At 35.4% G+C, this 13,776-nt stretch overlaps 2 protein-coding genes across 2 annotated transcripts; one reads left to right on the forward strand and one right to left on the reverse strand.

Moving 5' to 3' along the window:
* Positions 1-296: 296 nt before the first annotated feature.
* LOC311287443 (uncharacterized protein) lies at positions 297-8,567 on the reverse strand (the record flags this gene model as incomplete). Its single annotated transcript, XM_084404312.1, has 4 exons — positions 297-571; positions 714-755; positions 848-1,204; positions 8,534-8,567. 4 exons carry the CDS (start codon positions 8,565-8,567, stop codon positions 429-431), a joined length of 576 nt encoding a protein of 191 aa, XP_084260438.1. The 3' UTR covers positions 297-428.
* A 32-nt stretch (positions 8,568-8,599) lies between these two features.
* LOC311287444 (uncharacterized protein) lies at positions 8,600-10,802 on the forward strand (the record flags this gene model as incomplete). Its single annotated transcript, XM_084404313.1, has 4 exons — positions 8,600-8,625; positions 9,864-10,111; positions 10,201-10,554; positions 10,654-10,802. The coding sequence occupies 4 exons, from the start codon at positions 8,600-8,602 to the stop codon at positions 10,800-10,802; spliced, it is 777 nt and encodes a 258-aa protein (XP_084260439.1).
* Between the last annotated feature and the right edge of the window lie 2,974 nt (positions 10,803-13,776).

Here is a 13,776-nt window from a genome sequence, read left to right on the forward strand (position 1 = left end):
AAAAAAAAAAAAAAAAAAAAAACGGCTGTCAATTTTGAGCTTTTGCACTTTTTGGCTTTTCATAGTGTTTTTCGAACTGGTAGAAAGAAAACATCCAAGATACACTTTTAAGTGTATACCTTTGACTCCAAATTATCAACAAATGACACAAGAATATTGAACTTGACTTTATCCAATGTTCAGATTTATGTTCTATAAATGTATGCAAATTAGTGCATATTTCATTAGATAACACCTCATTTGCATATTTAAACATAATTTCAGAAAACCTGTATTACACTTTTTTTTTTTTTTTTTGCAATTCTTAATGTAATCAATCAACTGAGGAAGTATGGTGATATCTATTAGGTAATTTTTTACCCTATTCACCTGAGGTTCCCTTAAATCTAATTGTTATTTGTGTATTTTAGTGTGTTTAAAAAAAAAATTCACATGCCTTTCTGTTTGTTTCTTTTTTTCAACCTGATTAAGACTACAATCGCAAAAACAGTGGGAAGCAAAACCAAGCCGCTCAAGATCAGTGTGAGTGTATAATAGACATGGCAGGATCTTGAAGTTTCTTCTGCCGCCCCTGTTAAAACCATTCAAATAAATAAATAAAAAGAGAGAGAGAGAGGAGGAAAGACAGAGAGAACAAGATTATGTAAGCTAGAAATAAAGAAAAGTTGCATGTGTGTCAAATTTAGTTTCTCTTTTAACTGTAAGACACATACCACAATCCACATTTGCAATATCCTCTTTAAACGGATTACTCTCTTTGAAGATAAAAACACAATACACAATAATTATTAGTAACTCAATAGAAATGATACTGAATATTAATAATTTTGGAATAAATAAATGTTACCATTTACTACCACTAACTGTGTTTTGTTGTGAAACTTCATGTAGTTCGTCAAAAAACTTCCACAGTAAAACATTCCAGAGTCAGAGACGTCAACATTGACAATCTTCAGGGAAGAAAATGTTTTGTTCACTGACATCTCCATATGATCCTTCTTAAAGCCATTAAAATATATGGAGTCCGCTTGTGTTTTGCTCACATATTGAGTAACAATGCAAAGTGGTAGAGATCCATTAATCTGCTTGAACCAGGCGATGTAACTGGGGTCTGTCAAGATGTTTGAACACAGAAGAGAGACAGTAGATCCACTGTTCACCGTTTTCACCGAAGTTAAAGATGTTCCTTTTACGAAGATGATTCCTGAAAACAATCAATAATGTCATAAGAAGAAAAGTAGAAGAAATTGATTCGGATTGAAATATAAGCTGCGTTTTGCATTTAAATTGCATCTAAAACATTGTTGCGTCATGTCTGAAATTACATTATAAGTCATTACAAATGTTACAAAGTACTTTCAATGATACAATATGACTTTCTTCTGCGGAACTCAAAGGAAGATATTATGAAGACTATTGGTGTCCAAAAAACATTGTTTAGGGCTTTTAAAATTGTCAAATTAATAATAAATAAAATACACAGAGACATTCCTCAAAATATCTTCTTTTGAGTTCCACGAAGAACGTCAGACATTCAGGTTTGAAACAACATGAGGGTGATTCAATTATGACAGAAATTTAATTTTAATTGGACAAACTCTCCCTTAAAAACTGCAAAGGAAATATATAAATATAAATTACTAATGACAAGATTGTTCTGAATCTAGTAGTCCTAAACCCTGAAGTAAACTCAACACTATGTGATGTTTCTCTATACTTCTTGAAAATATCTTTGCCCTGTGTTTTCAAAATCAGTTTGTTAAATCCTATTTAATGAAAGATAAATGAAAAAGTATTGGCAAATTATATGATATAAACAGATTTTATAGAACATATATACTTACGTTTTTGTGAGGTATTGTATATTACACATTGATAATTATTATTTATTAAATTCATGGCAAATAATCAGTTTCATTTTCCAAATTCTATAGCAAACATCAGGTATATTTACCTATTAAAAAGAGCATCAGAGGATGTGTTGCAAACAAATTCATCTTTACGTTCCAGTCCAATCGACTCAACTGAGGAGAATTGAATTGAGCTTTATTTATTTGAAGGGGGAGTGGCTTTTACTCTGTACTTGCTCCAGTCTGTATTAAAGCAGACTTTAATTTGCACTGTATATTACAACTTTGAAAGAGGGCTTGAGGGTTTTCTAAAACTCGTGTTGCAATGTTATGAAATAATAAAAATTATAATTCAACTCACTTCTCTTGAATTCTCTAGTTTTTTAGATTCTCTAGATCTTGTTTTCTTTGTGCAGAAAGAGAAAAAAATCAGTATCACAGCACTTCTGAGTAGATCCATGTAGCTAGACCTTAAATTTATTTACATGTAAAATAAAGATAACAATAAAATACGCCAATAAAATTAGTTATTTAAAATCTTGCATTCGGCACCATCAAATTGAACTGAAGGCTAAATGATGTATGGTGTCAGTGTCTAAATCCAAATATATATAAGCTTAATGGCAGATTTCAATGCCTCTGTTACATTGCTAAATCTTACAACATTCTCAAAACAATTAAAATAAAGCTCAGCCATTAGGTGGAGACATTTCTGTCATAGTATTGATTATAGTGAACGTGTGAAATGCCGTCTGAGTTGGCCAGCCTGTAGGCCTATAAAAAGTAAATTGGCAAAAAATTTGTTTTGTTTTTTTCATGTTTTATAATGTTTATTCGACACAAATTAAGAAATCCATAATGAGGAATGCAATGCATGTAAGTAATATATATATATATATATATATATATATATATATATATATATGTGGGCTACTAGCTAAATAACACATTTTTGCACAATAAATAAAGTCTGGGAAAACATATTTTTAGAGCATTATGAAATTGAATGTAGCTAATCATCCTATTTTTTATTTAATTGAAATTTTCTATCTTTTTTAAAAAATATGTAAGCACAGTGATTGTAGACCAACCACACCACAGACCACATGGCCGTGTTTAAACATAAGCAGCCTCTCATCAAATGAGGTGTCAGAGTTTGAAACAAAGAATCATTTCCTGTAGGGAGTGACAGGAAGTAGCAGTTCAGTGTAGAACGAGCCCTAGACGTGAACTTCAGCAGACCAACACACACTGAATGAGCTTTACTGCAGTTTAACGGTGCCAATAGTTGATACATTTTATTATTTACCAATACATTAGCAATAACTGTTACATGTGGTTGTGTCTACACTATAGTTATGATTGGTTGTTTAGCTTCAGTGTGCCATGCATGCTTACAGTACACTATGCTATTTTAATGAGCAGAAATGTAAGGTGTGTGTGTGTGTGTGTGTGTGTGTGTGTGTGTGTGTGTGTGTGTGTGTGTTTGTGCGTGTGCGTGTGTGTGTGTGTGTGTGTGTTGTTTCCACACACAATACTGAGATGTATGACTTTATTACATATAAACCATAATAACCGATTTGTGACACATTTATTTATTTGTTTGTTTGTTTAAAATATCCCTTACAAATTTTGCTTCTTCATTATATTTTGACTATATTAGTGTGGCGTATTTCAAGAAGTGCAGTTCCACCTACTTTTATAAAAATATAAATACAAACACACAAAATCAGCCGGTTCTGAATTCATTGACTTGCACTAATTTTAGAATTGAATAATGTTTTACTAATATAAATATTTTAGGTAAAAAATTCATATGCGTGATATTTATATTATAATATTTTAAAATGATCACTCTTTTTCATTTTCTATATTTTGTACATTTTAAAGTGTGACATAAATATAAAATAAATGTAAAAATAAATGTAAACAAATCCCAGTAGCCTCTCGAATAATATGGAAATCGTACAAAAGGTATCATTTAAAAGAATTAGCAAAAGGCTTTTTAAAAGTTTTTTTTCTTTTCTTCTTCTCTTCTCTGATGTGGGTAGAAGCAGTAGCATGACACTTTATACACTTGTGGTTTTGGACTATGAGCCCAGGCCACAAAAATAACTCAATAACTCGCAGTCACCTAGTAAGATCGAGAGTGGAAAGAAAGTGCTCACACCTCAGCGGCTGAAAGTTTCCATTGTAATAGCGACTGACTAAACTGCAACTCTGATGTTTGACCTCGGGTTTTAGGCGGGCTGTGTTAAATTAAAGGCCTAGTGTGTAGTTAAATAATTTCACACTATCACAGACGCTATTTATATTTAAACTGGCTTTCACATCAATCACAAATCAGGAAAAAATTAATTAATCTACTCTAATGCAAGACATCAGGATACAAAGCTTTAACAGGTTTAACTGTTTCAACACACCTCTTCATAAGCTGGATTTCAGCACCATGGACAGAGACACATTATATTGGTTCCTTTCACATTATTTACTTACTTTTTTTTTATCAAAGTGACCAAATAAAAGGTGTGTGTATTTAAACTTTGATGGATGTTATATGATTAGATACAACTTGCAGTTAATCTAGTTGTAAAATGAACTAAGGCCTAAACCAGGTGCTGGAAAGAGTTAAAGGTCTGTTTTTTATTATGCAACAAAGACAAGGCCAAATAATCTGCTCAGTGATTTATTTATTATTTTTTTGCTTGCCTTGACTGTGTGACCCAACTAAAGTAGAACGAGTCTGAGAAGAAAGATGGGGCTTGGCTGGGAAGAAGAGTTGTCCAGTTTTTAGTTGTCCTCAATTCCAGGTTTTCTCTTATAGCGGTGATGAGGACAGAATGAGTATGATTTTCGTATTGTTTTCACCATAGCAGTTGTACGATTCAGCCCAGTTAAAATTGATGGCAGTATAAAAATATGCTACTTTGAAATTGTATTAACTCTTTGTACATTCATATTTTTAGTTGCACAACTTTATCACCAAAGATGAGCCTCATAATGGTAATCATGGGATTTAGTCATGTGTTTGACTGACTTATTGACATCAGACGTCACAATGCACCACAAAGCAAGATAAACACTCAATAAACAAATGTTAATAGTAACTTTTTTTTCGATAGTCCGCTTTAGACATAAAAAACTTTGCAATAACTGTAAATAACTACGTCAACTAACAGTCATTGATTAGAGTATTAGTAAACTGTCTGAAACGTCCTGGTTGCGTATGCAACCCACCGTTCCCTGAAGGAGGAATGGAGGACGTAGTCCCATTCAGTCGACCTCGACTATGTCTGACGTTCTCGACTGAAAGGGAACTAACACTTTGTTTATGCTCCCCACCAGACATTCTCCTGACTGTAACTTTGCACCTACATGTCAACAGCAGTCATTAGATTATTACTAAACTGTCTGCCTAATATCTGCTAACACTTTATTTTGATATCCGTCTGCCTAATATCTGCTAACACTTTATTTTGATATCTGTCTGCTTAATATCTGCTAACACTAACCTAATAGTCTAATACTCTGAGTCTAATGAGAGTTAGTTGACATATAGTTGCAAATTAATGAGAGTTATTTGTCATGTAGTTGCAAAGTTTCTTATAGTTAGTAGAATGTCTAAAGTGGACTATGTAAAGCATTTTGCATTTTCAGCCAGCAGATTTGGTTAGTTTGCACTTTATTTGCTGCAAAGCTCATGAAAGCTTCCAGTGCATGCAGTTGTAAACCGTTTTTTGATTCATCTTAGTAATGTTATGTACCACATGGGGAATTTGCCCTTTACTGTGATAATCATTTATTTTCAGAAAGCATGTGGTCATGATGTCAAACTGATACTTTTATCTTGTGTGTCATACCAATGCGTCTCAATGCCACATGCATGTTTACTGAGCCTCAACAGTAACAAACAGCAAATGAACACCTTACCTGCACATTAAACAACTGATCAGCTGAGTTCATCAGATTATCTGATCATCTTGAGACTGATATCTGATTTGGGTTTATTTTAACATCAGTGTTATAGCCCAAACCACCGGCTTTTGCACAAACAATGCATAGGGTGTGACAGCGACTGAGGCTCCAACCAGAAGACAGATTGTTAGCCGCATCACTTCCTGTGGAGGAGTGAGAGAGAGAAGCTGCTCAGTACAGAGAGAGAAGTGTAGATGTGAACTTCAGCGGACCAGAATTGACATTCGCCAGTGTGTTAAAAATCTGATTGATCTAACCAACACTTTTAAATACATTAACACTTTTAAAGATGTATGTGTCAGAGCAGAGTTGCTGTTTAAAGTGTCTTTCCTAAAAGAAAAAGTTTATTAAAAACAGTTATTTTAGATTGCGTATTCAAATAATTTTTCAATTATTATTAAAATAAAAATGAAAACAAATATTGCATTTAATAAATTTAAAAAAATTGACAAATTGACAGATAAAAAATGAAGAAAAATTAGATCATGAGATGCTTGTTTGCACTTTGGCACGTCTCTTTGTACATGCATTGCTTGCGCACATTGTGGTTTGATCATTTTCCAACCACAGGACTGACCTCTTACTTCTGTTTTGAAGCCCCTCTCTGAATCAAAACCACAAAAACATCCTTCACAAACATTTCTGTTTAAATAAAGAAACACAACCACCTTCCCAGTGGACTGCTGACTATGTTTTTTTTTATGTTTTTTATAAAAAATTTTATTAAATGTAAATGAATAAATAGCATGAACCTCTATTGCAGCATAAGCACATTGAAACGTGTCTTCTTACGTTTTTGCTGAATTAATTTGTTGATTTGCATGTTAAATCATGGATGTGTTTCACTGGGTTACTTAGAAGATGTAACAAAGAGTATACATTTAATGAACCAACTGATCTTGCTTATCATATCAATATTTGAATGTATGTTGTGAACAGAAATACTGCTATAGCTACAGTTGATCTACCTTACCTTATCCTTAGTGTTTAGTCAAATAAGATTCTGCGCTGATAAATGCATCTCATAGAGTTTGAGAAATTTAGAAAATAAAGACAACCACCATTGGTATGTGTACATCCTAGGAATTAAATTCTGAAATGGTCTCTTGAAAAAGCACTTTGAAATAAGGACAAATATGTGATTTAGGAAGGCAAATTTGATCTTGTGGTATTTACACAGCAGATTATAATTTTCACCACATAACAAGCTGTGAAACTGAATATTTAATCTTTAAAAGCAAAGTCACCCAGCAGTGTAAAATGTTTTTTGTTTCTGCACATGAGCAGACATGTGACAAAGACCTTTTGCAGACTTTCACATGTTGACCTCTTCTACGCCACATGAAAAGAGGCAGCTCTCTATTACAGCGCCATTAGCTGAACATCGTCTTAGCAGTTCTCACTTTGCACTGAGTGGCTTCTTCCTGTCTCAGGTTCTACAGGAAATGATGCGCCTAATTGCTCGCTCTCTGACTGGAGCCACATCGTTGCACAGTCACACTTGTGTGGTTGAGAACATACCAACCTATCAATAATATATCTGAAACATACTCACTTCAAAGTCTGAGATCACAAACAATACAATGTTTACTGCATTAACACAGTATTAGAAAATGGCGAAAGCTTTGTGAATTTCTGTAAAATGTTACAGACCAAGAGTATAATACAACTTGGTTGTCTATAATTTTTTCTATAATGGTCTGTGCTTTTAATATGTTTTTCATTTACATATGACTTTAACACTGAGATTGGTTTCATGGTTTAATTCATAGTGTTGTGGCTTTGTCCAAAAAACAACAACAAATAAAGAACTTAGGGAAAATACAATCACACACTGCCCTCTGTTGATACTTCTTGTCACTTGCTGTCAACATCCTCACCAAAAGCAAGAAACTCAGTGAGTCGTATTACTGTCAGGAAATCCATTCTACTTGATTACCAAATTTTCCTATTTTATATACAATGTAAAAATATATATATATATCCTGCTGCTTTTACAGAAAAAAAAAATAACTCTGTCAAAATATTGTTAAAATTTAAACATATTAAATTTTACAATTTAAAACAGTAATTTACTAAATAAAATAAATAAAATAAAAATAAACTGTTAAATCCAACAGCTGTAAACCTGTAACTCCAGTCAACCTGTACATTTTACAATTTAAAGGAACACGCCGACTTTTGGGGACTTTAGCTTATTCACCGTATCCCCCAGAGTTAGATAAGTCCATACATACCCTTTTCATCTCCGTGCGTGTCGTAACTCTGTCTGACGCACCCACCGCTAGCCTAGCTTAGCACAAAGACTGGAGGTAAACGGCTCCAGCTAGCATACTGCTCCCAATAAGTGACAAAATAACGTTTACATGTTGTGATTTGTATAGTCACGGCGTGTACAAATAACAAGGTCACATGGGACACAGCCATCTTCTAACCGTATACATACTGGGAACTATATTCTCAGAAGGCGAAGCACTGCTACTTGGGCGGAGAGATAATAGCAGTAATATGTGGTTTGGCTAAAATACCATTGGCAATACTTTGAGATGATTACTGTATGGAATGATTTCTATAACTCATGTATAAGCAGGTGCTATTTCCGCTGTACAATACACTTTAAATTATTATTCATATAAATATGAACCAATTTAACGAGAAGACAAGGCGGTGTAGCTGTTGTGGAAGAAACTAATAAAGCATAGGCCTACCTGTCTCAGAAGCAATTGTTTCCCCCTCCGCCATGTTAAAAATGTATGGCCCACTCACCTAACAAAATGATTCCCGAGCTTCCCAGTGCTAAGTACGACTTGAGAGGGTGTTCATGTCCAATTTTTTTTTTTAACTAAGAAACTAGTATTTACGATAATCTTAATAGCACGTGAAGGCAGCATTAGTCCCGTTGGAATGACTGAGGCAAAAACTTTACTCTCTCAACACAGATGCATGTTTTGACATTATTTGAAGTGAAAGTGCTAATTTTGCTAATAAGTGCTAATAAGTCAAGCAACATTTCCTGTTAAAACCTTGAAAACGAACTGCTCCGAGACACGAAGGTTGAGAATCCAAATGCAGTGTTTTTAAGAATCAATAGGCCTATCTAAACTAACAGATCTTGCACCAACATCCCAAAACCACAAAGTGGCAACAGAGACCATATTCAGTGCAAAGGCCCTACAGATGAGTTACATTCATATAGGTTTGCAGGTATCGTACATCAATGACAGATTTGTAAAATTTGTTCACAATCAAAACAACATAAACTCTGATTTTGGAACATGCAAATTCTAAGAATTTGAATAGTTTTCTTCACAAATCTAAGCCTATGTGAGAAAACAGGGGTGAATACAGTGGCTGTGGTAAAGAAAATGAGGCCATCAAGACAGATAACATCTAACACAAGATAGACTAAAGAGCCGTTTATAAACTCTCAAAAAAAAAAAAAAAACTGAGCTGAGATTAACAGATAACATAGCCACAACTGTAATCATATTGACAATGTATGTGCACAGGACTACTTCACATTGAATCATTAATTACATCTGTAATTATCACATCCTTTAAATAAAACCAGTCACTGTAAAAGAGAGAACACGACTGTTAAAATAATGAGGCCAGGTTTGTATTTTAGCACTGCATGAATCTAATCTGCGGTTGCAACCGTGTCAGGTCCAGGAAACGGGTAATAGTGCTAACAGAACAGAATCATGTAACAGTGCAGCACTTCAAGACACATGTTTTAGGCTACAACATTATATAACTTTGGTTGAGCTTCTGTTCCCAGACTGAAGAAGAAAATGGATATAAAAATGTGTGTGATGGTTTTACACTTAACTGAAATGTGTAAGTGTATATTTCAATAATTATATTTTTTCTAATTAGTCTCATATCAATGTTATGTTTTAGTTGTTTGATGCACAATGTTAATTCTTTTATAGTGGTGGGACTATATGGAAACATCATACAACTGGATTCAGTTTTGTTAGTTCATGAAGGAGATACAGTGGTATTGTCCTGCTTCATTTCAACAAAACAAATAAGTGTGGCTATATGGTACAAGCAAGTCACTGGAGAAGAACCACGTCTCATCGCTTCCTCACTTCTCCATTCATCAGAAAGCCAATTTCACAATGAATTTGACAATAGTCATTTTGAAGTGTCAAGAGTGACTGACACTTTTAATCTGAAGATCATGAACACCGTACAATCAGATTCAGCCACATACTACTGTGCAACATCTTTCACTAATATCATTAACTTTGGAAATGGCACTCGTCTGGTTATTAAAGGTGAGTCAGTGTCTCCTTCATGTTAAAGTGTTTATAATGATGATATTGGGAATAAAACAGTTATTTATACAATACATCATCCATTCTAGGAGCTGAAACCAGCAAACTCACTCATCTACAGCTGCCCAAGTTTGAACTAGTTGAGTTGGCGGTAAATATGCCTCTACAGTGTTCAATCCAAAACCAGTTCATGAGTGGTGGAGGTGAACATCGTCTCTACTGGTTCAGACATGGATCAGGAGAATCTCCTTCAGGATCCATTTATATTCATGGAAACACAAGTGATCAGTGTGTAGAGAGCTCTGGAGCTGGCTGTCTTTCACCGACCTGTATGTACAACCTCCCAAAGAAAACGTTCAGTTCCTCAGATGCTGGATTTCACTACTGTGCTCTGGCCACATGTGGAGAGGCTTTATTTGGACATGTTCCTAAACTGAATCCTGGTAAGTTTGAGCTTTTCAACATTGCATTGAAAATATCAGCCCTATAGTGCATATTATGTGTTATACAGTATATATGTAATATTGTTCCTCATGATTTAGACAACTTCAAGAGCCAGAACACACAATTAATCTTTATAATTGGCCTTACGGTGCTGCTGACATCAAACGTTACGATCAATATTCTGCTGTGCTGCATGAGGAGGAAAGGTAAGTGCTTCTACAATCAACAGTTTGTTACAGCATTGTAGTAATTCCATGATCTACTGAGAAGTTTAAATATTCTGCATACTTTTTTTAATATAACATTTTCATTGTCAGATGTCCTATATTAGAATTAGATCATTTATGTAAGGGCTAACCATTGTGTGTTTTATTATAGAGTATGTCAATGCAATAGACAGCAAATATCAGCAAATCCAGATTACTGATGATGATGTGTCAATAATTCAGGTTTGTCAAATGAAACTCTCCAGATGTAAAACTACTTGTAATACATTTATGATGATTTATCACTATAATTTTGTGGAAGTTAAAATTATATTGTCTGGAATGTTCTTTTTTTTGTGTAGTATGAGGAAGTGAACTTTTGGCCTTCACCCATCACCACCAAACACTCGAAGAGTGAAGAGAAACAACAGAGATATGATATTCGGGTTTGACATGGCAAAACCATGGCAAAAACACAAACCGGCTGTATATTAGCTAGTATTATTCAGTAATAACCATCATTTCATTTGAGCAATTCTGAAAATTATTTTTGAACAGTAATTATAGTTATTAATGGGCTGATATATTGTAGTGACTAAAAAAACAGTTACAGTAAATATTTTCCTCAATATCTTATTGCAATAATTACATGCTGCATCTATAAAACATTTTTATTTGCTTTGTTCATGTGATAAACATTAACATCTACAATAATTTAAACATTCTATGCGTTCTGTCTATGCCACCACTGTACAATTGGGCTACTTTTGTTCTTATATATAAATGTATTCATAAATAAAGGCATAAATAAAGTACTTTCCATATGAATTGCTGTGTTCTGTGTGTTTTTGCTGTTGTGAACTGGAAGGTGAATAGATCCAATGATCTGCAATCACCAGGTGGCAGTAGAGACCACGTGTTAAATTCAGCATTCAGCAAGTTCCTCTTTTAAAGGGATAGTTCACCCAAAAATGAAAAAAATTGTCGTCACTTTCTCACCCAAAAATAAATAGCCAAAAGAAAATATAATAATCAAGGTCAGCAACGACACACAAGTAAATAACAGAAACAAAATCTAAACAAAATACACACAGCTAAACTAAAGATATGGAAAAGAATAACAGCAGATAGAGCTGGAGCAGCACACACACATACACACACACTCGCGCGCGCGCACACACACACTGGTTCTCGTACAAATACAGATAGAGCCAGTGCAGCACACACACACACACACACACACACACACTGGTTCTCGTACAAATAACAGTCAATTATTATTGATCATAACTTTTCTATCACACTAAAAATGGAAAGGAAGTAGACGATACAAATCCCGTGCCCTTATGAATTCCCGCCGGCGCGATCAGCGCGACACGGAGGGCAGCGCAAGCACCGTAGTTATCCGGGTGGACTCAAGTTCATAGGAACACGGAAGAACGAGAGGGAGATTGCGCAGGGAACCAGCAAAATGGTCCTGAGGATGAAAGGGAGGACCCGCGCCTCACGAACGCCTTAAAGAGAAGCAGCGAGATGTTAGTGCCTCTCTTTCCACTACAATCTTCCAGACATCTTACATGACACTTACCAAAAGACGACACCACCCCACATATAATCCCCACAGGCTACTGTTTACCACGATCATCACAACCACCGATTAACTGGGGTACAGGAAGCAACGCATTAACAGTGATATAGCGACTCAGTATACTGCACGCCATCATAACCACCACTCAATACAGGGACAGTTTACATACCTGAAGGGTGGGCAGACACCTATTCTGAGCTGATGAAATGCACCTTCGGAAAAAGTGCTTAAATGAAACGCTACAATTTAAAGAGATAACACATATCAGTAGCGTCAGAGCCCGTCTACGGAGAGCCTGCCCACTCCCTATTAAGTCCTATTGTACCGAATTCTGGTTGTAGTTCCACCAGAGTTACACTGGGGGCGATCGCCCATGAGTGCAAAATGAATGGAAGTCTATGGGGCTAGACAGCTAAATTCGTCTCTTTCACCCGATTGCCATTGATAAATCTCAGATTTGATTGTAGGTTTTGCAATTCAACATGGGTTATAGGTCGAAAGTTGAATGAACGAGTACTTATGTCCTTTCGATTTCTTACAGGTTGAGTTGTTGTTGCCCATAACATGCTAGCATTCTGCTAATGAACACTGATTGGTCAGTGAAGGACTGATTACGACTAGAGATACCGCTTGATGGCATCGCGGCATCCGAAGCGGGACCAGAAACAAACAAAACAAAAACTCTTCTAGCACGTGTGTTTACCTGTGTCGGCTGTGTTGTCGATGCCTCGAGAGAAAAGAAAGTGCAGAGCACGAAAGCATCAAAGTGACTGAAGGATTGCCGTAAATCAGTATATCTGGTCGTATGACGTCATTGACACTTTAAAAGACTTTTTAAAGCAAATAAGTGACTCTAAAAAAATCTAACACCCAGCGATGTGTAATTTCTTTGCATCTCTTTTTGAATACAGCATTCAAATTACTAGACAAAAAATTATATCCTGAGAAAAGTGTATTTTGATGGGTATACTGCCATAGACCTCCATTCATTCTGCACTCGTCCTGTGAGCGCCCTCATATGGAATCAGAGTGGAACTGCAACCAGTTCAGAAGCCGGAAGTTTACTGAGAGTGGAAGTTCTCCCCTTATTAGACATTCTCTGGTAGCGTTCTAAACACACGATTTGAACCACTCGCTACCAGCACATACCTGAGGCGCTAGTGGATGACGCAGGAGGGGGAGGACAAGATGTGACGCATCTCAGAGTACAGCCAACCAGCATTAAATAGCCCGTACTCTTTCCTGATAGGACGTCAGGACTGTCACTCACTTAACTAATCCTGCCACACATAGTAGAGCACGTGCGCACATGCGCAGTCTTCAAAAACGGTGCTTTAAATCTCTTGACAAACTAAAAGACGTAAATTACATTTGTATGTATTCTAAATAAATAACACGGGTTGTACTGAATATCAGCTTGCTTATTT

This window comes from Rutilus rutilus, assembly GCF_951802725.1.
Source record: "Rutilus rutilus genome assembly, chromosome: 3".
Lineage (NCBI taxonomy): Eukaryota > Metazoa > Chordata > Actinopteri > Cypriniformes > Leuciscidae > Rutilus > Rutilus rutilus.